This window comes from Chamaea fasciata, unplaced genomic scaffold, assembly GCF_029207755.1.
Source record: "Chamaea fasciata isolate MVZ Bird 193981 ecotype frontalis unplaced genomic scaffold, bChaFas1.0.hap1 SCAF_7, whole genome shotgun sequence".
Lineage (NCBI taxonomy): Eukaryota > Metazoa > Chordata > Aves > Passeriformes > Sylviidae > Chamaea > Chamaea fasciata.
The window spans coordinates 21,968,061-21,991,585 of record NW_027094092.1 but is presented as its reverse complement, the minus strand read 5'-3'; the positions used below and the strand labels follow the sequence as shown (position 1 = coordinate 21,991,585).

At 46.2% G+C, this 23,525-nt stretch overlaps 1 protein-coding gene across 1 annotated transcript; it reads right to left on the bottom strand.

Annotated features, from left to right (window-relative positions):
• Window positions 1–17,501: 17,501 nt before the first annotated feature.
• CUNH11orf96 (chromosome unknown C11orf96 homolog) lies at window positions 17,502–18,603 on the bottom strand. The gene is given in 2 exon segments (XM_066186878.1): window positions 17,502–18,507; window positions 18,510–18,603. Coding segments are annotated over 2 exon segments (705 nt in total). The 3' UTR covers window positions 17,502–17,896.
• Window positions 18,604–23,525: the final 4,922 nt, after the last annotated feature.

The following is a 23,525-nucleotide window of genomic DNA, read 5'->3' as shown; positions in this document are numbered from 1 at the left end:
TGTTTGTTGCCATTTATTGGAGGTCTATTCTAGGAGACCTGCTCTGAGTACAGCTATGGGGTCAGGCCAGTCTGACACTTCAGACAGTGTGTTGGGCAGAAATCCAGAAACCTGATTATCATGATTAGCTGAGCACCTACAGGTTTAAGGTGGAATGATTGTGACACTTAAATATTAGGTATAAAATCCCAAAGACACAGTGGGTCCTGTCTGGATTTGGTCCTTCAGGACTAGCAAGTGCTGACTTCCAGGTCTGACTTCAGCCTTAGCTTTGCCCTCTGAGATCTGGCAGGACAACAGATTCAATATCTGATATTGACATGACTAACTCCAATGCCTGCACTAAGCAGATAACTGAATGGGAAATGCATTAATAAAACAAAAAAAGGGAAATGCATTAAAGAAGAAATACATAAACAATATTAATAAAGATAATTTAAAAATAGTTAATTAAATTAATAAATAATAGCTCCTGGAGTCATCTAGTTCTGGAATCCTGTTTTCTGAGGCTATGCCTTAAATAATAAACCTGCCCAGAACTGAGCATACTAGAAGGTCTCACACTTGCAGCATGACTCCAGCACAGCCCTGCCAGCCAGTCCAGGGAAGAGACACACTTTCTTTGACAACTGCAGCCCCATGAAATCTGTGGTGGCCCCAAGGCTACAGTAAAAGCTTCTGCCACTGCACAGCTGCACACACAGCTGCTGCACCCTCAGGTACCACACGGTCATATGTAGGGGAGCTTGTCTGGATAATACAGAATACATCCCTAATGTACAATACAATTATCCTTTGAGGGTTTTGCAGCCAAGGCCCACCAATACAGACAGATGGTTTTCTTCCCTGAAGGTTGTGTTGGTTCATGGATAGATCCATCCTGTCTGGGCTCAGATGTCCTGTCACACCAGCCCAGAGAAAAACTCTTCTGCCACAAGCCAGTCCTCTATGCAGAGTGCAACGTGCTTTAATCCACATCACTTCCTTTCAAAATATCAGCACCTCCTGGGAGTTGTTTCCTACCCAGGAGATAAACGCTGGATTAAACTTGCGGTAGAATTACATCCAGCCCCAACCTGATTCCCCTGGTTCATGCCCTGCAGACGGCATGCTGATATGCATGAAATGCATACATTGCTATGGTCAGGCTCTTGGGGAAAGAAGCAGGCAGATGAGAAGAGGAAGTTGTGCTCTCACTCATGCAGAGACTTTGGAAGCATCACGAATAAAACACAAACCACATTTCGCACCTCATCACAAAATCCTCTCTACTGATCCCTTGTTAGAAGCAGAAGTCACAAGCAAGGCCCCACTGAGAAGCAGCAGCCTTAGGACTGCCATGCAATGCCCTGGCTGTATTTCAAAAGCCAGTATTTGATTTTATTGCTAAAGTTACAAAGATATGTGGTTCCCACAGCATGAGGAGCATTTTGTTCTTTCCACTGATCAATAACCCACGACTGAGCAGAAATCCCTCTTCTAAAAGCCTTTTTGGATCCCTGTTTGCTGGAACCTGATATGTAAAGAGCTGAGCATTTTGTCTCCAGGGAACATTGCACAGAAGGAGAGCTGCTGGTTGTTAAACAACAAATCCAGCTCACTGGAACACACAGAAGGATTAACAGGCACCATTTATCTCTTGGATTTTATTTGCTGTCTTCTTGTCCCAGCTAACAGCAAAAGAAACCTGACCTCAGCTCAGATATAGCCCTGCAGAAAGCGTGGAGAGCATGAAGTGGGCTCAAAGCAGGCTCAGTGGTGTGACCAAGGGCAAAACAGATCACAGAGGCAGATCACACACTTTTTGATGTGTATGACCATGCTGCCCATCTGCACAGCAAGCCCCCCCGAGCCCAACCTGCCCTTCCTAGTTCTTCCACAGCCTGATGCTATCAGACATCATCTTTCACAGTGGTTTTCCAAGGATACAGAGCAGTATCTGTTTCCACTTCTTCTCACAGATTCAGCATTGCTGTGCATCAAGTGTCAACAAAAATGCCCACAGTGTCCAAGCCTTTGTAGCATTCACCCCTGTTTTCTTCTAATCTTACACTATTTTTCCTGCCACATTTAGCCTTCCTGAAGACAGAATGGAGCAGACAGTTCTGACACCTTCATATTGCCTCCAGCAAGAATCCTTCCCAAAATGCTGAAGTTTTTTGGAAAAAATAGCACTTACCTCACCTGACCATTACAAACTCAAGTATTTGAGCACCAATGGTCATAACCCCAAATTACCAAAAGGTAATGCTGCTCTGATTTTGTTTGGTGGGAGAGGAGTGGAGTGGTACATAAGTGATTATGATAAGGACAATATATTTGAGGTTTCTGCTCTTTATTTTCCATCTCAGAAGCCTTAAATGCAACTACTCATGCCTTTAATTTTCCTCCAACGAAATTTGCTCCTATTAACAGCCCCCTGCATACTCAGTCTTGTCCTTGTCTTGCAGGTTGTTTCTCTGCTCCAGCAGTATGAAGTATGAAAAACCTGGGGTGAACTCTTGGCTCAGAGGAATGCTGTGACAGTGGCTGTGCAAGACAAGAGGTGCCCTAACCTCCTGCCTTGGCCTCAATGGCCTGACAGATACATTCCATGATAGAGCTGAGCCAGCAGGAGCCCAGCCCACTCTGTGCCTTGGCAAAACCCACCTGAATCCCTCAGTTTATTCATGGACATTTCAAACTCCTGGGGCAAGAGAAGACCCCAGAAATTTCTCCCCCAGCCCAGAGAGATATGAAATCAAAGCCTTAGATTAAGACCTTGTAAGATTGCTGCTAAAACCCAACAAGCATGATCTAAGAGCAAGCAGTCATAATTTGAGGGCTATTTGTGCTCTTTTTATGGTTTTTAGTTTCAAGGATCAAGGCATAAGTCCCTTCTCAACAAGCCAAGGGCTGATTTTGACTTGTCAGAGGTGCCTTTCAGTGCCACCACCATTAATGGCAACCTCTTTCCCCTCTGGTTATCCCTTCACCACTAGTCAGCTGATATCCAATGTTAATTACAGAATCACAGAGTCAGCTAGGTTGGAAAAGGCCTTTGAGATCATCAAATGCAACCTATGACCTAACACCACCTTGTCAGCTAAATCAGGGCACTAAGTGCCACTCCAGTCTTTCCTTGAACACCTCCAGGTACAATGACTCCACCACATCCCTGGGCATCCTGTTCCAAAGCCCAATCACCCCTTTTGTGGAAAACTTTCTAATGTCCTTTTTCCTAAAAAGAGGATACATACACAGTATTCAGATGTCAGGAAACCAGAGGTTACCCCACCTCTGATATCCCAGTGGCACTTCAGTTTGAGGTCTATCCACTGGCCATCCCTAAGATGTTAAGTTCCTCCACATGGATAGGTTTTCGGTGCCATGCAAAGTGCTGGCACTCAGGTGTGTGACACATGTTGGGGTTTGCACATGGCTTTCTGTGTGCTGCATAGGGCACCTCTGATCTTATGGAGTTTCATACGGAAACACATGGAAATGTGTGCACTTGGCATTCACTAACTTTCTGGATGACACACAGAGCTGTGCGTGTGGGTCAGGTGAATATTGACACAACAGTTTTCTCTACAGCTCAGTCTGGCCAAAGCAGCCCCAGACTGCAGGGAGTCTTTGTGTTTAGCTGGCAGCTCTGGCTTTGGCAGAGGCCGGATGAGTCTGCTCCAGGAGTACAGCCACCCTGCAGCAAAACTGGGCTGGAGGCTGCTTCTCTCATGGAGCTGCTTGTGCAGCACATCTTCTGCTGCACACAAAAGGCTGTCATATTCTTTGGAAGACAAACCCTATGCCATGAGGACACATTTTGCATTCAGCATACACATGTAGCACCAGGGTAAACAAAGCTGTAGGTTTGTGTTTGTGCACTCAAGCAAAAGTGCATGGGATGTGCTGGGTTTGTGTTCCAGTATCTGTAAGTGGTGAATAAAGCAAGAGGGCCTTGTGGTAGCTTGTAACCCATGTTTTACAAGTTGTGGGCTTGTGTGGGTATTTAGGTGTGTTTGCAGGTGGCTGGAGGATCTCCAAGGAGCAATGAGAGCAGCTGGGGATGGCACTGTATTAATCATGCTATAAAAGCAACACAAAGGGGTCAGAGCTCTTCCTGGGCTTTCACCAGGCTAAAGCATCCACAAAGGCAGGCAGGACAGAGGCATGCTGACTGTAGATGTCTGCATGGGAAGACTTTAACCAGACCTGTGGCCCTATGGCTCATGAGTGAGCAGCATGTACCCCCAGGACAGAGGAGTGTCTGTGCCTGTGCAGCGGGCTTATCCCATGTTCGCACACAGCCTCCCACTACACATCAGGTCCTCCTTCCTTTTGCCACAGCAAGGGAGCCCTAAAGCTTTCCTAGTACAGCAGCATTAAATAAAAAGTCTCAACAATGTTTTTTTAAAATCTAAAGGTTCTGACAGAGGCACTCGAACAGTTTTACAGGTATAATTGCAAAGGTTACCTCAGTCCGCTGTGTCTGTTGATGTGCGGCAGCAGCGTCTCCTTCCAGCCCTCTGCCTTCACACCAGGCTCTGTTTGCCAGACCTGAGATCAGCGGTGGCTCCAAGAGGTAGAGGCAAGAGCAGTTCCCCCCTGAAAATTGCTGTCTCTCAGGTGAAAGAAACAAAAGCAGAACATTTTGAAAATTTGCCTTTATCTGTCACTTGGGCATCTCCAGCTGCCCTTTTTCCCAGGTAACTCCCCCCCCTCAAATGGTCCACCCAAATCCCCCTGTGCCAGCAACCTTTTTGGCAGCACTGCCACAGGAGGCTTGCACTGGCTCAGGGTGGGGAATGGGATGCCCTCATCCACGGCAGCCAAGAGAAGGGCAGTGTCAGGCCACAGAACCGTGCCTCCCAGGAGACACTGCTGCAGTACAGGCACAATTGGATTTTTCCAGTTTTAATCAAAAGCAGGCATTTAAGTGGGTAAAGAAAAATCAAGAGAGCAGAAAAAAATATACAAGCAATTTCCTGGCCAAAGGAAAAGAGATAAACTCCACAACATTTTGAAAGGAAATATTTACTTAAATTTTTTTTTTAATTCTGTGTGCTGTGGCAGTCAGAGATAGGATGAGAGATCTCCATAATGCATCAAGCATGACATAGAGGTTTTTTCAGGCACACACAAGGTGAAGCATGTGGAAGGCCTGATTCTGGCTGAGGCTACATCACGGGAACTGTGAAATTAGACTGGGGATGAGGGCAGAAGCCTCATCCCTCTCCTGGGCATAGGCATCCCTGACCCAGTCTGCCTATGTGATGCTCCCATTTCATTAGATGGAAGCTGTTGGCCAAAGCATCTGTTGGGCAGAACACTGCTGATGTTGAGAGCTGCTTTCAGATCAGTGCCACCAACTAGCAGAGAGAGGTGGTAAAAATAATCCCTACTTGGAGAACCATGATGTACTTACAAGCTGCTAAGAAGGAGGCTGAGCCTGATGTGCTGTCCCACTTGAGCAGGCATCAGGCAGAGAGAGAGAGATAGCAAAATGGAAAAAGTGAATCTGCTAGGGTACAGAGACAAGCAGTCTCTGGGCTGTAAATCAGAGCTGAGAGCACAGGGAAGACAGGGGAGAAGCAGGCAGGCAGTGCAAACACTAAGCAGAGTTACAGCTTTCCATGGTTTGTTCGTTTTGGGATGATGGCAAAAAAGAGCAGAACATTGTGTGATGGATGGGGCATACGGCTGTGGGAAGAGGTGCTCAGCTCTCCAGTCTCAGTACTGCATCCTCAGGGCAGGTTATATTCAGCCAAGAACATTAACAAGCCGGAGCTTTACAAAACAAAATGTACTTGGGAAAAGCTGTGCTAAGAATTGTGTCAACCATATTTGTATTTTGAGGAACACACAGTTGAAGGAGATAGCTTTCTGTGGGCTGGACAGCACATACTCCTTTAACAACCCCAAACTGGTGTTTCACAGGGACAGAATTGCAGAAGGTGTGATAAAATAGTCCCCAAAGATCCTGAGTCTTGTCCTCCTTTCCACACAGCCCTGCCAATGTGCAGGGAGTGAACTGGGACAGCCCAGGAGAAGCTTGGCTCACAAATCCCAGTCTGCAGCGAGCCCAATGAAGCCCAGAGGAGTCAGCTTGCTGCAGTCTGGCCTGGTGGGTTTTCATTACAGACCTCGGGTCCAGCATTGTCCTAAGAGAGTCACAGAGGACAAGGCAGCATGTTGAAGGCTTCAGGTCACAGAAGCCTGGATTCGATGATCTTGGTGTGTCCCTTCAAAATCAGCATATTCTGTTATTCTATGATCCTATAAGCCTTAAGGATGGGCAGAATCCAGAGGACTCCCAAGAGCCTGTGGATGGGCAAAGGAGGTCTGACACTTCCTTCTTTAACAGCATCTGGTGTGTTTAAAACCTGAACAGTATTTAAAAAAAAAGAAAAGCCTGAAGGCCCTGTCAGAGAAGCACAAACAGGTCCTGCAGGAAGCCAACAAGACCTCCCAGGTCCAGGGGTTTCCACTGGGAATTCTGCTCCTGCCCATGGTGCACCAGAGACCTCTGCAAACAGCAGCAGCCTTCCTCTTCAGCCTGCCTCCCACTCAGATGGTCCTGACCCTCTGAGACTGTAAATGTATTCTAAAATGCAAGGAAGCCACAGCCACAGGGGAAGCTGAGCAAGGAAGGGACTTGGAAATATCTGAGCAGAAGGGTTCAATAGGTTCAGCAACACAAGGACCTTCTTCAGATTTTCACTAGCCTGGTGAAGCCTAGCAGATAAGAAGCAGGAAATACGTCAAGCCAAGCTACAGAGATCAGCCAAGACCTTCACACGTGTATGAGTTTGTTTGTGCAGGAAGCAGGGGCATCACACAGTGATAAGGGCTTTCAGCCCATAGTACATGAGCTAAGAATGTACTTGATAAAAATAGGCACTGCACATTTGGTAACAGCAGGGAAAAGCATACTCCTGGCTTTTCACGTACAATCCCAGTCTACCTGTTATTATTGTCTGGGCTCCAGCAGTGAACCCTGTGCCAAATTCTGGGATGATCTATTCCTCAATCAGTATCCGTCCATTTATTGAGTGGAGTTACTTAGCCATTGCAAAATTTGGCCCAATTATTTTACTTGGACATCTACTTTATTTTTTTAATCTTGCCCCTGAAATGCAAACCCTGCAGCTTATGAAAATAGCCATTTTCTCTAGCAGGACCAACATGGCATTTGGAAAAGAACCATATGCTAGCACTCAAATTCTGCTTTATTTAGATATGTTCTGGAGGTGGTGCTGATGCGCACTTGAAGATCAGTCTCCAAGTGCCTACGCAGGAATTAAATACAGGATAGGAGATAAAGCTCATGTCCATAGGGACACAGACATGGCAGAACATGAACATAAATCTTGGCCTTCCTCTCTTAAATCTGAATTTCCAATCACTTGAAAACAGACAAACCTGTCAGCACAAACACACAGAAATGCACGCACTGGGCATGGAATCGCCAGGGGAGCAGAGAGGGGCAGCACAGGGACAGGCAGCCTCTCACTTCAGCCCAGCCAGGATTGTGCCCTGCCAGCTGGGGAGTCAGCGAAACCAGCCTTGGGGGGTCTTGGCTCCAAACAAAACTTTCCCTTAGTTTTGGGTGTAACACTGCATTTGTGCAGCAAACACCACAGCCTTGAACACTTCCTTGCATGGCAGGTACCTACAATGCTCTTGGAGGGACCATGCCAGCACTAGCTCCCTGCTGGATCCCTGGAGCCGTGTGGGCAAGGAGCTGTTTCTTCACCACAGCCACAAAAAGTTCCTCAGCCAAGAGTTTTTCACTGCCGCTGGGGGAACATTGGCAGGGGATCAGCAGCCTGACCTGCCCTTGCTCTGCCCAGACAGACAGCTGTGGGCACCACACAGGATGGGCCAGGCAGATGGACTTCCCCTGGAGAAGTGAAGGCAGCCAGCACAGCTGGGCAGCAGCTTTGGGGTGTCCAGAGGCTGCTGCCATTTGGATAAAAGTCTCTCATCCCAGTCGTAATTGTGGTCACATATACAGAGGCTGCAGCGAAGCACTAGAACGTCACTTGGGAGTACCCACCTGGCTTTTGGACACCAGTGGTTTGGAGAACCTCTGTCCCCCATCCCCACATGATCACTACTAGCTCTGCATAAACCTGTCTCCTAGGAATCTGCCTAACTGCATTTTGAGTGGGCTGGTCTTTCTGGCATCTTTGACAGTGAATTTTGGAATTCTGTTACTCATTGTGCAAAAGAAGTATTTCCTTTTGTTTGTCCCGTTATTCGTTGCACAAAAGAAATATTTCCTTTTGATTGTCCTAAACCTGCTATCCCATAACTTATACACTGCTCCAGCTTTTGTATTGTCAGAAATAATTAAGATCTTCACTGATCTTCAAAAGCTATTCCTGCACATCCCTCCTTTCATCACATTTGTATTTTTTTCTAAACTAAACGGTTCTACTGTTAGATTTCTGTTCAACAGCAGGAAATATAGATTATTTTTGGATTTTTTCTTTTTTAACTACTAGGCCTAAACATAATATTTATGATACCACACCAATGTCATTTTAGATAGTTGCCAGATTAGGATTTTTGCTTTGCCCTTATTCCTTCTGTCATGGTTTAACCCCAAAAAGCTACCAAGACCCATACAGCCACTCACTCACTCCCCACCATCAGGTTTGCAGGAAGAATTGAAAGGATAAAAGCTGGAAAACTCATGAGTTAAGATAAAGACAGTTGAATAGGGAGAGCAAAAGCCACACAGACAAGCAAAGCAAGGACTTAAATCACTGTTTCCTGTGGACAAGCAGGTGTTTAGCCATCACCAGGAGAGTGGGGCCTTATCATGTGCACTTTTTATTTTGGAAGACAAACACCATTGCTCCAAACATCCCCCTCTTCCTTCTTCCTTGCATTTTGTATGCTGAACATGATGCCATATGGTCTGGAATCGGTCAGCTGGGATCACCTGTCCTGGCTGTGTCTCCTCCCAACCTCCCAGGCACCCCCAGCTTCCTCACCACCGTGGCAGTATGGAAAGCAGAAAAGGCCTTGGCTCTGTGTGAGCCCTGCTCAGCAGTAACAAAAACATCTCTGTATTATCAACCCTGTGCTCAGCACAAATCCAAAACACAGCCCCATTCCAGTCACTGTGAAGAAAGTTACCTCTACCCCAGCCAAAACCAGCACACTTCCCTAGCAATTGTCAACATCCTTATCACTTAATAGTTGCTGAGCAGCAAGTTCACTTCAGACTACCCGCAATGACTCCAGCATTTTTTTTCCATCAATAATTGCTCTTTTAGACTACTTTGTATTGAATATATAGGCAAATATGCCTAATTTACAGTGTTCCTGCGAACAGAGTTAGATTTTATGATATTCTCTTATTCTCCCTGAGTGTTCACTTTAGTCTCCATTCAGCCAGGGGTCCCAAGACTTTCTAGTGAGCATAGAACATATCTCTTTCAATATGTTTGCAAAAGTTTAGAGCAGAAAATTCTAGCCTTTTACAAGCAATTCTTCAAAATCTTTTTTTTAAGCATGTCTCTTTATGATTTCATATTTAACGTTCCAGTATTTATGATCCTTTCTGTTTTCCCCCTTTGGACATGACTTATACTTTCTGTGGGATATCTTTTTACTTCCAATAATACCCTTTCATCTACTATTTAACTATGCTAGCTATTTTTATTCTTTTTGAAAAGTCTTTCTGGTAGTTTATCCATTTATCATGGACTCCTAATATCCAGAGCCTAGATATCCTCAAGCTTTTTACTCTTTTGGGTTCTTTTAATTTTCATCCTTGAAGCTAAGAGTTTAATGTAGAGGATGGGGATGGGAAGTTTCACCCTACAGAGCTAAAAAATTGGAATGCTTGATTATCGCTATTGCAAAGTGCCTCTTCGTTGCATCTGTACATTCACTGAGCAAAATCAAGAGCTCACTGCAGCTTGTGGGTGCTCAGACTTGTTGCTCTGGGAAGCACTGCTTAAAATAGTACAAAACCAGCACCACTATCATGCCCTTTTGTAATATTTACTCAGTCTGCATCAAGTTAAGTGAAACCTCTTGTTACTGCTTTTTTGGCTACCTTTGCACACTGTCTTTCTGTCAGAATAGCTCATTCATTGCAGCATCTACTCCGGGTGCTCAGTTTTGGAAGCTGGCCATATATAGATACTATAGAGACAGGACAGCTCTGCCTGTAAGGACTCTGTGTTACTTGCTGGCACTGTTTGCTCAGTTTTTCCTTCGCTGGTTGACCTGGTCAGCCACCATGCATTTTGATGTCCAGCTGGTCAGTTCCTTTCCATTGAGCCCCTGAAGCAACCACATTTCAGCTCAGGCACGATGCTGCTCTCTTCCCTCAGATGTTTACAGGAAGCCCTCCTTCCTCCCTGATTCAGACTCACATTTATGCTGACAAAACCATGGGATCCCTGCATGGCAGAAGGAGGAAAGGCAGCAGTCTCAGGTTCCTGAGCAAGGGACACCCAAGAAGGCCACATGCAATCCCAGTAATGTGTAAATACCATTCATCAGCTTCCTCAGCCTGAAATCCAGTTCACCAGCAGTGGCAGAACACAGTTTTCTCCCCAATTCCTATAAATACCTGCTGAGCAGCCAAAAGTATGCTTGTGACCCCAATGAGCAAGTGCCTTTGACCAGCCAGGGGCTGCACACAGCCTCTGATAGGTGACATGGAAAATTGTTTTAAGCTGTAAAAGCTCAGGTTTAGGTTGGATATTAGAATGAAATTTTTTACTGTGAGGGTGGTGGGAGCCTGGAACTGGTTGCCCAGAGGAGTTGTGGATGCCCTATGCCTGAAAATGTTGAAGGCCAGGTTGAATGGGACAATCTGGTCTAGTGGAAGATGTTCCTGCCCAAGGCAGAGCAGCTGGAACTGAGTGATCTTTAAGGTCTCTTCCAAACCAAGCCATTCCATGGCTCTATGACTGTGGCCCAGAGGGGCTTGGACTCTATGCCAGGCTCTCCAGCAAAGCAAAGCAAAGCCTGCTTCCTTGGCACAGGTGATCTCCCCAAACAGCTGAGGTTTTATAAACCCTGACATCACATTGCTGGCCATTTGACCTCTGAATAAATCCTCGTCCTTCTCATTTGCCAACCAGACATATCTGCCATGACTGCAAACCAAAAGATCTCCATCTGCATGGATTAATGAACTAAGCCTCGTAAATTTCCAGCTCTCCTACAGGGAAACTGAGGTCCAGAGAGAAGCAGTTTTCTCAGGGTCAGGCAGTGCATCACTAGCAAGATCAGGAACAGCACTCTCTTCCCTGACCCATCTCCCTTCATCTGCCCCTGAAGGCACGAGACCATATTCTGTCCCTGAACAAGAAGCCCCAGGAGGCCCAGTTGTCAGCACCCTTGTTCTGAGACCTGCAGCACCTTGGCATCTAAAGCTAAGCAGAAATCTCTGCAATCCTGCCACCTTCCCTGTTTTGCCTGCTTGCTTGCTTCATCTGTATGGTAAAAAATACATAGGGACATGATATCCAGGAGTAAACACGCACATAGACACAGTCACAAAATTCATAACTGAACTCGTAAAACAAATGGATTTGTTATTTTGGTTTGATTTTCTGGGAAAAGGAGGAGTTGGTAGATAACTCCCACATTTAGTTCAGGAAAAAGAACCAAAAATGTCACAGGAAAATGTCAATATGATTCAGAACTTGTAAAAGCAGGCAAAACTTCATTCTTCAATTCATTTCATTGGATCCCAAGGGTGCATAAACTGTGGGGTACTACTAACAGAACTTGATTTAAAACAGGCTCTTCTTCGCTGTGTTAGACAGGCAGGCCACATCCAATTTTGCTCTGAGTCTGAGTATTTTTGTCTTCACTCCTCTCCTCAAATGACAGAGCTGTGTCCTTCCAGTTTTCTGTGCTACTGCATCTTTCCGCCCCTTCAAAACCCAACCATCCAATCGGCCTCTAAAGCACAGGGAACCTCACAGCATACTTTCCCAGCCAATAAATGCCAGTCACAGCTGAAATGCATCCAACTTCTCTTAACAGCAAATGTTTAACAGTAAGCATGAGTGATAACCTATGTGTCCAATGCTGCTTTCCTTCTGTTTGCTTTTACATACAGAACAGTGAAAAAACCATGTTACCATGCTGAATTTCCCCTAAAACATTCGAGTCATCAGACTGCAGACTCCCTCAGATATTAGAGGTTGTTGTGGAAAGAGCCTGAAATGTATCTTTAACCATCACGGTCAGGACCTCCAAATATTTCTCCAAGGGAAAACTCTCACTTGCAAGAATCCAAGATTAAAAGTAACAAGCACATAAACATCCTTCACATGGTTTTGTATTAGCCAAGAGCTGTTTCACAAGCAAACTATGCTGCCTTTCTCCCTTCTCACCAGTCCCCTTCCCTCTTGCCCAAGAAAGGTCATTTTCTTCACAAAGAAAGAAAGAAAGAAAAAAAAAAAACCCCTTCTACAACAACAGTATTTTAAATCACACTAAGGAAGAAAACTTCCCTTTCATCAGTTCCTAATAAATAACTTCAACCTCTTCAATGCAAGCATTTCCAAACAAAGAATCTCTGTTTAGGACACAGTAATAAATTACTGAGGTAGATCTTGTTTTATTTGAAATCAGATCCAGGTGAACCTCAGCTTGGTTTCAAAATAAGTCTTCTGCAGTCTCCTATTAGTATGGACAGACAGAGGAGACAAAGGAAAGCCCCCCTCCCCTCTTGCTCCAGTTTCCCCAGCTTTTCACCATTGCTGCTGTTGGCTCCCACTCCATGTGGGTGAAGGGAAGAGATGTCCCAGCCAAGTGCACATATATCATTCACACTGCTTCCAAAACACAAAGATGGTTAACACTGTGCAAGGTTGTGTGAAACCTCAGAGGACCCTGGGTATGATGGAGCAGGGGAGAAGTGTCTTGGACATTTCAAGACAGTCCAGAAACATGCTCAGCAACATCAGCAAATAGTATGAATTCAACAAGGAGCAAATCCAGATTGACTCCTGAGTACAGCTGAACCAAAGCCAATCTGACACCAGAGCAGCCAAAATCAGAATCTGTCCCTAAGCTATTTGTAACATACCATGACTTTTACTAACACAGGAGTCACAAATGCATAATTACCAAGTGTACACGTTTAATAGCCTCAAAGCTAATACTTTGGCACAAGAAACTGTTACATGACTCTGATTTCACAGCTCTTGGTCTTGCAGGAAGTATTTCCTTCTCCCTGCTACCACTTAAGTAATTGCACTGCCAATTAAAAATCTGGAAGTGCTTTGTCATACAGTCAAAGGTTGGCCTGCTCTGCCAACCTGAGCAGCACTCACTCCAGACTACACAGACCAGACACAGGGACACACACACACATGCATATAGCAGGATGCTGCTTGAGAATTAATTAATTCCCACAATTAATTAATTCTTCCAAAGTCAGTTACCTGACTACAGGCTGCTCAAGAAGACCACATACTACTTGATAAAGCCTTCAGGGTTGACCTGGTGACCTCCCTGTCCTGTACACTGGCCTCCTGTTTCAGGAGAATGGAGATCCTCTTGCTGTGTCGTTACTGCACACCTGATTATTTTCTGCTCAGCATATAATCTTGCATCTTTCCAGCTTAAAAAAATACCCTAAATTTAGGAGCCAGCCTTGCTGAAACACTGCTCATAGCTTGCATACTCTATTTAAGATGGCTGCGAAAAGTCAAACTGTAAATCCAGGGCACCATCACTGCACAAACAATCTGAGCTCTGCTCAGGGATTTTGGGTTTATCTGCACCTCCCCAAGGTTTTTTTCCCTACAGAAATGCAAACCCAATGTACAAAAGACAGCCCAGGCTGAGCCATGCCATGGGAGCTGAGGCTCAAACAAGGTTTGATGCAGCCTGGAAAACCATGCTGGTCTCTCTTGTGGTGGCTCAAAAGCCTAAGACCAGGGGCCTTGAAGGCTGAGGTCAACACACACTGCCAGGGAGCCAAACCTCATGGAAGGCAGCCAGCAAACTGCTGGCACTGCTGACATTTGAGAAACCACAGCAACCAGATTTGCTAGAGCTCACTCATCGGCCTCTCTTACACTGCAATTTGTTCGCTGTCAGCCCAACAATTAAATAGATGCCTCAGTTTGTGTTTTGTCCCATGGCTCTGCTGTCACTTTGGAGGTTAGAAAACAACGTTGTGGTGCTTCTTACCAACAGCAGTGTCCCAGTCTGTCCACTGTGCTCCTGCAGGGTCACATCCCCATTGGTAGGGTTCATCATTAACTAGGTCCTAAAGCAAATGCATTTTCAGGATCCCAGCACAAAAATCTGCAGGAATTGCAAGCACCTTCTCGTATTAGTTCCTGATAACAGTTCCACTCTGAAATGTTGCCAGTGAATTATTGGAAAACCAGAGGTGAGAGAAGTTATGCAAGAGCAGAACTGGTACATACACAGCTAGGAGAGGAGACTGTCTTCAGTCTTTGGAGGTGGACACTAAATTGCACCCAGAAATCCTCCATTAAAAACTTAGCTAAAATGTTTGCAAAAAGAACAGAAAAATCTTTCTCATAAGATGAACAGAGAAGGGTTTTTTTTCTTGATTCCGGTAGAGCAATGATTCTGCACTGTTCCCAGATCCCCTCTACACTGATCAGGCCAAAATAAGGCATGGAGGTGCAGATCCACCACACCAGCCTGATGAGCTTTACAGTAACACAGCATTTAAAAACAAGCACAGGGGAGAAATGCTGACAGGCATGGAGGGGACTGGACACAAAACAGAAAGAGAGTAAAAGAATTGCTTTCAAGTTTTTACTGACCGGATGAACCTCTTGCCACGAGGACAGAATGATTTACACATAAAGTGATACGAGAATAACAGGCAGTCCCACTAAAGAAAAATTTTCCTGTGCAATTTCCGGTAATTTGGAAAAATAGTGCTGAAGACACTCCTGGGGTGCTCAGTCTCACATCTGCCCTGAGACACGTCCTGCTGCACCATGAGCATTTGCCATCCAGCTCCTTCCTGTGCAGACATGGAATGCTCATGCCTACTACTGCCATGCCAAGCATCACTGTAAGTGGCATCCGTTGGATGCTTTTAAGGTGTGAATTGCTGAAAGGAAATGTACAACCCACATCTCAAGCCTAGGGAGCGGATGACAGACTCAAACCCCTTTGATACGCTCATTACCCTCACTAAAGTGAATGTAGTAAGTCTTCCTGTAATCCTTACAGGACAGATAGACACAATAGTCACGATGCTAAAAAGTACTGCACAAGAAACCTTCAAAATTAGCAGTACAGGAAGACTGGGAGGGAGGTTTATTTTTCCAGCTGCATTCAGGAAGGCCTCTCCAGGACATAGCTAAATCACCCTGGCTTTTCACCCTTTTGCCTTGATTGCAACTGTTTGGAAGATAAACACTAGCCTATCTTTAGCATTGGCATCTCTACTGTTATTCACTCTGAAATGGAACAGAAAAATGTCAACAAAGAACAGTGAAGTGAAACTCATTTATTCAGCCTAACCACTGGAATATGTCATTTTCCTCAAACACACTAGCACAGATTTTCAAATACTCTTTGTAGATGTGTTAACATTTACATTTGTCTCTTGAAACAGAAAAGAGAACGCAGCTATTCTCACCCTTCCAGGAAGGGAGTATCCAATGCTCTGCTGCTGGCTGGTGCAGCACAGCCTCCTGTGCCTCCTGCATGGTGGCAGCACAGCTGCACGCTGAAGGAGGGATGGCAACAGCAATGGCAAAGGGTCTGCTAGCAACCCCAGCTGCTCAACAAAACTCAGGAGCAGGGACAAGGATCATGTGCCCACAGCCTCTTGAAGCTACCCCACACCTCGAGTATCACAGGGATTTGTACCAGACCTGAAAGCAAAGGGAAACTGAAAAGTAGCCTAAAATCTGCAGTGTGGGAAGGACGCTATACAATCTCTGAAAATCTTGTGGAACTTCTTAGCTGTGTACATTATGCAACATACAGGCACATGGCTAGAAAGTTCCCACATGATGTCTGCAGATGTTGCAAACCCTTTCCCAAATCCAGAACTCCTAGAATGGAAGCACTGTTACGAATTTGTTGAGGAAAATTAGCCCAGCTGCTGGTAACTGATTATGTCTTACTGATTCCACTTTGCCTGCCTGACTGAAAGTTGTTCTGAAGGTCAAGTTGCTTTGCTTGGTGCATAGATGTTACGTATATGTGTACCATGCAGAGAAAGAAGCCATGAGGGTCTGACTGCAAAGGGGGAAAAGCTGTTTCACAGGCTGCATGCAGGGAGACACATGGGGTCATTTAACTGATTTTTATGAGGCTGGGTCAGAGTCCACCTGTTTCCTTACCTGCTGAATTGCATGCACAACCTTCCCCAAGCGTGGAGGTCAGCTGGAGGTGCTGGTACTGCAAGGGAGTTGTGAAGGACCTGTCCAAAAACAAGCCGCATCCCATGCCCCCCGGATTTTCCTCAGCTTTAAGCTAGAAAGAGACAAGCTTCAGTTTTGCTGTAGCTGGGAGCCAGTCTCACGGGTCATCTGCTGTACTTCAGTGCCCAGAGGGTAGAAGCCAGTGGTTCTCAGTCCTATCAAGACACCCTGTTCACCAGCGCCATGTCTGTCTTCTTCCCCTGCCCCAGCCCTTACCTCTCCATACTGAACAGCATGATTGCTCCTCAGACCATGACATTAGAAACACCGTAAGTCCCCTGAAAATCATACCAGAGAAATATTAGCTACAGCTCAGTATCAGCTAATACCTTCTGATTGGGAAGTTTTAATTGCCAGAGGCTTGCCTTGAAGGAAGGTGCTACAACAGGATTACACTATTAGCACAGGAATGTTTCAAGAAAATGGAGAAAATGCAGGCAGAACATTCCCAGTCCAGGAATTTGGTTTCCATTCTGCAGACAGCTTCAGACGCTCTTCAGCATATATCCCACAGACAGAGAAAATCTTACATGCACCTGCACACACACACACATCCAGCAGCCCAACAGAAGCTTCACTCCCGCAAATTTACCATCATCAAAATCCCCTTATTTTAAACTCCAAGTAAAGCATGTCCACATAGTACCAATTGCTCTAGTAAATAAAACTGCATTCTAACCAATTACCAAAATGGTCTGCAGTACTAAATAATTTATGGGGCAGAAGGGGAAGGGGAGAAGGACAAAACCAACTTGGATGAAAATAGAAACTATATATGCATTTTTGTGAATGCAAGAGGCTTGCCTAGTTGCATTAAGGTTCTCGGGCACCAGTCACAAGTGCTCTTTAAACCTCAATTCAGGTTAATACAAAGATCTCAAAGAAGTAAATAAAGTAGCTTAAAATCAGTCTAACTCGACTTTTGTCTCATAAGTTTATCCTTGACAGTACAGCCTGCAAAACCTCTCTGAGCATCATCCCCGAGAAAAGCATTGCTGGCTCTGCACTAGCTACCGACAGCTTTTAAATCCCTTTACCCCTCAAAGCTGAACAAGGACAGTTAGATGCCTGAAATAAGGACAGCCCAGTAAGTACTGTGCAAATATATCAGATTTATTACTCTTTTATGGAAATAATAACAGACATTCAGGTAGAAACATATTAAATTAATGCAGTCAACAGTTTAAATGCAAAAATAAATATAAAGTCCAGCAGCTCAATGCATCTAAAACAGCTCATTTCTTCTAACGAATAGAAAAGATCTTTTTTATTTCCTTTTTTTTCTTTTTTTCTTTTTTTTTTTTTTTTTTGTCTTTTAAATGGTGAGTTTCATACAATCAAATAGAAACGAAGGTACAAGCGCTTTCTTAGAAAACATCCCGATCCGGCTGCCCGTCCGGGCGCTCCTGTGCCGGCGGCGGCGCGGCTCCCTGCGGCTCAGTCCGTGCCGCCGCCGCCGGGCCGGGTCCCGCCGAGCCGGGCCGCCCTCAGAGGGCCGAGTCCGAGTCGCTGGAGTCGAGGCTGTTGCGGAGGCGGCAGCTGCCCAGGCGGTCCCGCTGGAGGCAGAGGTTCTGGGTGCTCCGCCGCAGGCACTCCAGCGACTGCAGGAAAGACTTCTTGGCCTTCTCTTCTTCCATGGGGGACACCCCCTCCTCCTCCACCTCCTGGATCTCGTCGAAAGTCACCGGCTGCGTCTTGAAGCGCGACTGCCGCGGCCGCCGCAGCTTGCCCTTGGGGGTCTTGGCGGGTCGGGCGGGCGGCGGGAACTCCTCGGCCACGCAGACGAAGTGCGGCATCACCGCCTGGTAGCTGGAGCAGATGCCCATGAGCTCGGCCGGCTTCGCGGCCATCCTGCCGCCCGCGGGAGAGCCCGCCGCGGGGGCCGGGGCCGGCGGAGCGGGGCGCGCTGCCTCGGCCGTGCCGGGCGCCGGGGCTCCGGCGGACAGCGGCGGCGGGGCAGGGACGGGCCCCGCGGGGCGCTGCGGTTCCGTGCGGAGCAGTGCGGACGGCTGCTGTCCGGAGAGACGCGCGGAGCGGAGCGGAGCGCCGCGGTACCGTGCGGAGCGGAGCGGCGCAGAGAGGCGCAGTACGGCGAGGACCGGTGCGCGGCGGCGCTCCCCCGCTGCCTCAGCAGAGCCGCTGCCGCCGGCACCCCGGCCCCGTTATATAGGCCGGCGGAGCCCCGCGGGAGCATGCTCAGACGGCAGCGCACTCGGGCCGCAGCGGAGCCCACTCGCGGCCGGCCGGGCTCTCCTTTCCGCATGACGTGTCCCCGCACCGCCGCCCCCGCCCGCCGCGGCCCCTCGGAGCGGGGGGGTCGGGTAGAGCCCGGGCCGGGGGACCCATCGCGGCCGGCCCCGTCGCCCCCTCCCGCCTCCTCTCCCCTTCACCTCCGGGGCATCCCTCTCCTGCCCCGCGGCACCCAGTGGAGCTTCAGGCGGCTCCCGGACTGCCACAGCGGTACTTCAGCTTTCTGCGTCTCACCGCGCTGCTTTTTCTATCAGTACCCCGATTCCTATGGCTATGAAAGAGTACCGACAGACCCCTCACATCAGCTTTCAGCTGACCGCTACCCATCAGAGTAACAAATCCATGGTTAAAGGAAGCTACAAGGCAAGCCCAAACCTGAAGAGCCGAATGTTACAGTGACCCAGATCTAAACTGCAGAGATCACACGGAATGGACCCAGGCAAGAACCAGCAGCAGCAGAGGGTCAAGCAGGACTCTGGGATCTTGTTCCCAAGTCTGCCACCTCTAACGCAGCTTAAATACCTCCTTCAGTGTGACTCCATTTTTTCCCTTTTAGAAGGAATCTTAAAATTTTCCATTCCCCTGTGGGCTCTGTGGTGCTTCTTTGATATGATGCAGAATCAGATCCTCGGCCAGAAAATGGCATACAAGTATTACTGAGCTGAAACAAAAGCTTGCAAATTAGCAACGGCCGGAACCACGCTTTAAAGCTGTGCCTGCCAAGCACTCTCAGTGATGGAAAAACCCAACACCATAAGAAAAACATATGATAGGAATAGGAAAGGAGCTAGAGGGAGGAGGAGTAGAAAAGCATGAGGGAGGAAGAGCCTGAAATGGTTAGTCTGTCCCCTCTTCAGGGCTAATGCTAGATGATTCCCATAAAGACACTCTCTAGTACAGCTTCACCCACTCGAGGATATTTTTGAAGCTTGGTTAGGAACCGGGAAGGAAGCGGAGGCTTAGCAGCAGTGTCAAAAATTCTGCTCTGTGATGCTAAGGGGACAAGGACAAGTCACTCCAAACCCCCGTGCTCAGTGTGCACATGCAGCACAGCACCGCAGTGTGGAGGCACCCAGGGCACTGCCAACACAGACTGTCAATGAGCCCACAGTGGAATCTACACTTACCCCGGCAGCCCTGCGTCTGTGCCCAAGCTGGGGCACCTGCAGCCAATGCGAGTTCATTGTGTTTTGCCATGAAACACATTATTTGTGCAGAGGAGGACAAATGCTCAGGGAAAAAAAAAACCCAGAAGCTTACATATGCAATACACATCTTGTGCCATAATCCAGCACACAGAAAATGGCCTTGTTTCTGTGAGTTCGCCATCAGAAACTCTCAACCTTGTCTTTGGGTAAGTCTTAGGACTGGTCCCTCCCCCTTTCAAATTGCCTTAGCAGTGGCAATGTTTCAGGACCTGCACTGGAAACAAACCATTTTAATTACAGCCCTGTCTCTAAGGGGGTAAAAGAGAACAAGAATACAGTTTTAGGAGAGAGGGGCCCAGAGGCACTTGCTAGTGTGTTTTCAGAAGGCTGGCTGTTTTCCTCCTTGCCAGTGTAAAAGCAATATTAAGAGCCTTGGCTTTATGAAACACCTGGCTGCAACCTCTTGGCCTCTTGGCTCCCCGAGGCATCTTTAGGGCCAGAGCCTGTTTGAAGCCTTTTTGTTGGGAGATACATTTAGCTTAATAAGGGAACATTTTCATGTTTGGTCAAATTGAATCATTCCAGCTTGCAGAAGGCTGTGTTTTTTACTGTTTATTTTAGTGGCTAAATTTAGCCCATACATCCCTGCTGCAGTGCAACAACTTTCTCTCCAAAAGCTCTATTTACAACCACTTAAATTCCTGACAACTTGATTCTACAGCACAGCAAAGGCTGAACTCTGTTTCCTCAATACAACCCTCTAAGAAGACAAGCCTGATGACCAACTTGGAGGATTTCTAGGCCTGAGCTTGTCTCTCATGCAGAAACGAGATGACATAGGAGCCTTGTTCTGGCAGTGCAGAAAAACACTGCACATTTATTGAAAGCAAGGCAATTTTAATCTGCTCTAGCCCAAAACTGTCCAAGGTTCTGTCAAAAAAAGGTTGGCTGACTTGATATCTGAACTTCAATACACGTCTCAGTACAAACTGCCAGTCTGGTTTCCTACAGAGAGTTCAGTATTAAGGCAAACCCAGGTATATTTAATACCCTCACAAATATGATAATAAAATGCTTTGGGAAATTTCAATGCTGAGTTGGAGCAAGATCACCATGGTAATAACTGAGAGGGCTTGAAGATATTATTTGAGAAAATTTAGAATATATATCCTGTGACAATCTCCAGAGTTAGATCTCCAAGGTGCTAACATAAAAAAAAATATTTACTCAAGTAGTTTAAATCATGGCCTTAATTTCACTTGCTCCCAGCATTATTTAATGAAAGGAAATGAAATCTTGTGATTTCAATGAGTAACATTTCGGCAAGTTTCAGTCCATTTCACTGCACTTCATGTCAACCCATTCAGTTTAATTGTTTTCATTTCATTTCAGACATTTCTCTTTTTTTTGATTGCACTTCATTTTATCATAATTCCTCTCCTGCGTGTTTGGCTCACTTTGCTCCCTGATATGGAGAATTCAACAAGTATCATTTAGAAAAGTTTTGGAACTTTTTAGTGCAACTCATGCCATCCCATTCTTAAAAGTTTTTACTTCATTTCAGAATTTTTGGGTTTTCTTTAAATTGTTTATCATTTCATCGTACCTCCTCTCCTGTGTGTTCGGTTACGTTCCTTCTCTGGTTTGGAGATTTAATTTCCTTTCATGAAATGAAAATTCTTCTCTTCATGGAAGAAACGGAATTGCACCAGTTCAATGAGTATCATTTTGGCACGTTCCAACCCATTTCACTGCAAAAAACCCCCAATGAACTGCACCACCATTGCTCCCTCCACACACTTCTCATTGGCAGCATCCGTGGGCTGAGCACCTCAGCCTCGGAAAATACTGATTTTACTGCTCTGCTCAGGGTTAGGGTTGAGAAAACCACAAAGCCCAGAGCTCCAGGGACACTGCAACTGCAAAAGGCATGCCAAGTGGACCACAGCCATAGCCCAACATTGCTCCCCCCACGCCTTGCTCCTTGCTACCAACCATGTGCTGTGCACCTGAGCAAATCTCACCATAATTCTTTTTCTGTCTCTGTGGTTCACATCGTTCCTTGATTTTGATATTTCGGTATGTGTCATTTCAGCAAATTTTGAAACTTTTCGCTGTACCTCATGTCATTCCATTTAAATATTCCATCATTCCATTTAAATATTTTCAGGTCATTTCAGAATTTTCTGTATTTTTTCATTTGCATTCCATTTCATCATAATTCAACTCCTTTGTGTTCTGCTCATGTCGTTCCCTGATTTCAAGATTCCATTTCCTTTCATGAAGCCACATTGTATGCCAGCACACTGCACAGGGGTAGCATGGAACCTTTACCAGATATAGGAACATTTTATACTCATATTTGCAGCCCTGCGTAGTTAAATCCCCGGTTTTATAGGAGGAGACACAATTATCGCTGCTGAAACAGCATGGATATTACCTTGTCATCTGGTTAGTCATTTAAAAATGTGATTATTGGAAACACACACACAGCCTTTTGCTGGCTATCAGATCTCATGCCATAGAAGGGAAAGGAAAGATTAAGAAGAGGATGTAGAGAGATACCCACCTCCTCCTGTAGGAAAAGAAACTTTTGAAGGGCCAGGGCCTGTAGCTGGGCAGTCACAGTGAACATTACAGTTCATGTCCCAAAGCAGAGCAGTTACTTCGCTGTCTCTCAGAGTTGGTGGGGCCCCCTGAGAACCAGCAGGATAAGCTACTTCCCAGCAAGATGCCTTAATCCATACGCAGCATGTAAGTTTCAAACATCCTCCCAAAACATACTCACAAGTAAAAGCTGCCTCTTGCTGTCCTGGCAGGTGGCATTTCCAGCCACCACACAGTGCCTCACTGTGTACATCTCCAGTCAGCATCCTGATCTGGGTACTCATTTTTATCAGGAAAGACAAAGGAGTTACTGTGCTCTCCCCATTAGAATTCATATCTTGGAACAACCATTTTTAAAACAGCAATAAAAACATTCAGCCAACTGCAACCTAACAGATACTGCTTACAAACTGCAGATGACACACCAATAAACAGGCAGCAAATACAATCTACCTCCAAAAGCAGAAATCTTTGTGTCTCTTTCTCTGCATGCACACATTTAAATTTGAAAGTGTACCTTTCTGATGGGGGAACCCAAGATACCCAACAAGACCCAGCTGAAATCCACTGTTAGGCTTCTGCCTGGAGAAAAACAAACTTGTTTCTTTCTAGCTATCATAACAAAACTGCAGCACACAGAATGCAGGTTACTTGGGCAGCCAGGCCTCTCTGCAGCACATGTGAATGCATTTACACCAGGAAATTAATTGGCAAACAACTTGCAAGAGCTATGTATTCAGGGTTGTCCTGTTCCTTTCCTTATGTATTTGGTTGGATATCCTTTATCTTCCTTTCCACTGTTTTGACTTCAGTAGCCTTTTAACATGTTCTCCCTTTGAAATAATTAAATTAAAACCAAGCCAGCCCAGGAGCTGACTGCCTGAGGGTAATCCTACAATATGGATCACACACCCTCACGTTCAGAGTCAGGCAGCCAGCAGGCCAACATGCAGCCAGCATTTTAAATGCTTGACATATCCCTTGAAGGATTTTTCTAAATCCCTCCTATTCCCCTGGGCCATGCCAAGGGGCATCCTGCCTGGCATCATTTGAGGGAAGCCATGGAGAGCCCTGCAGCCAACAGCACATGTGAGGAATAAGCACATCTCCC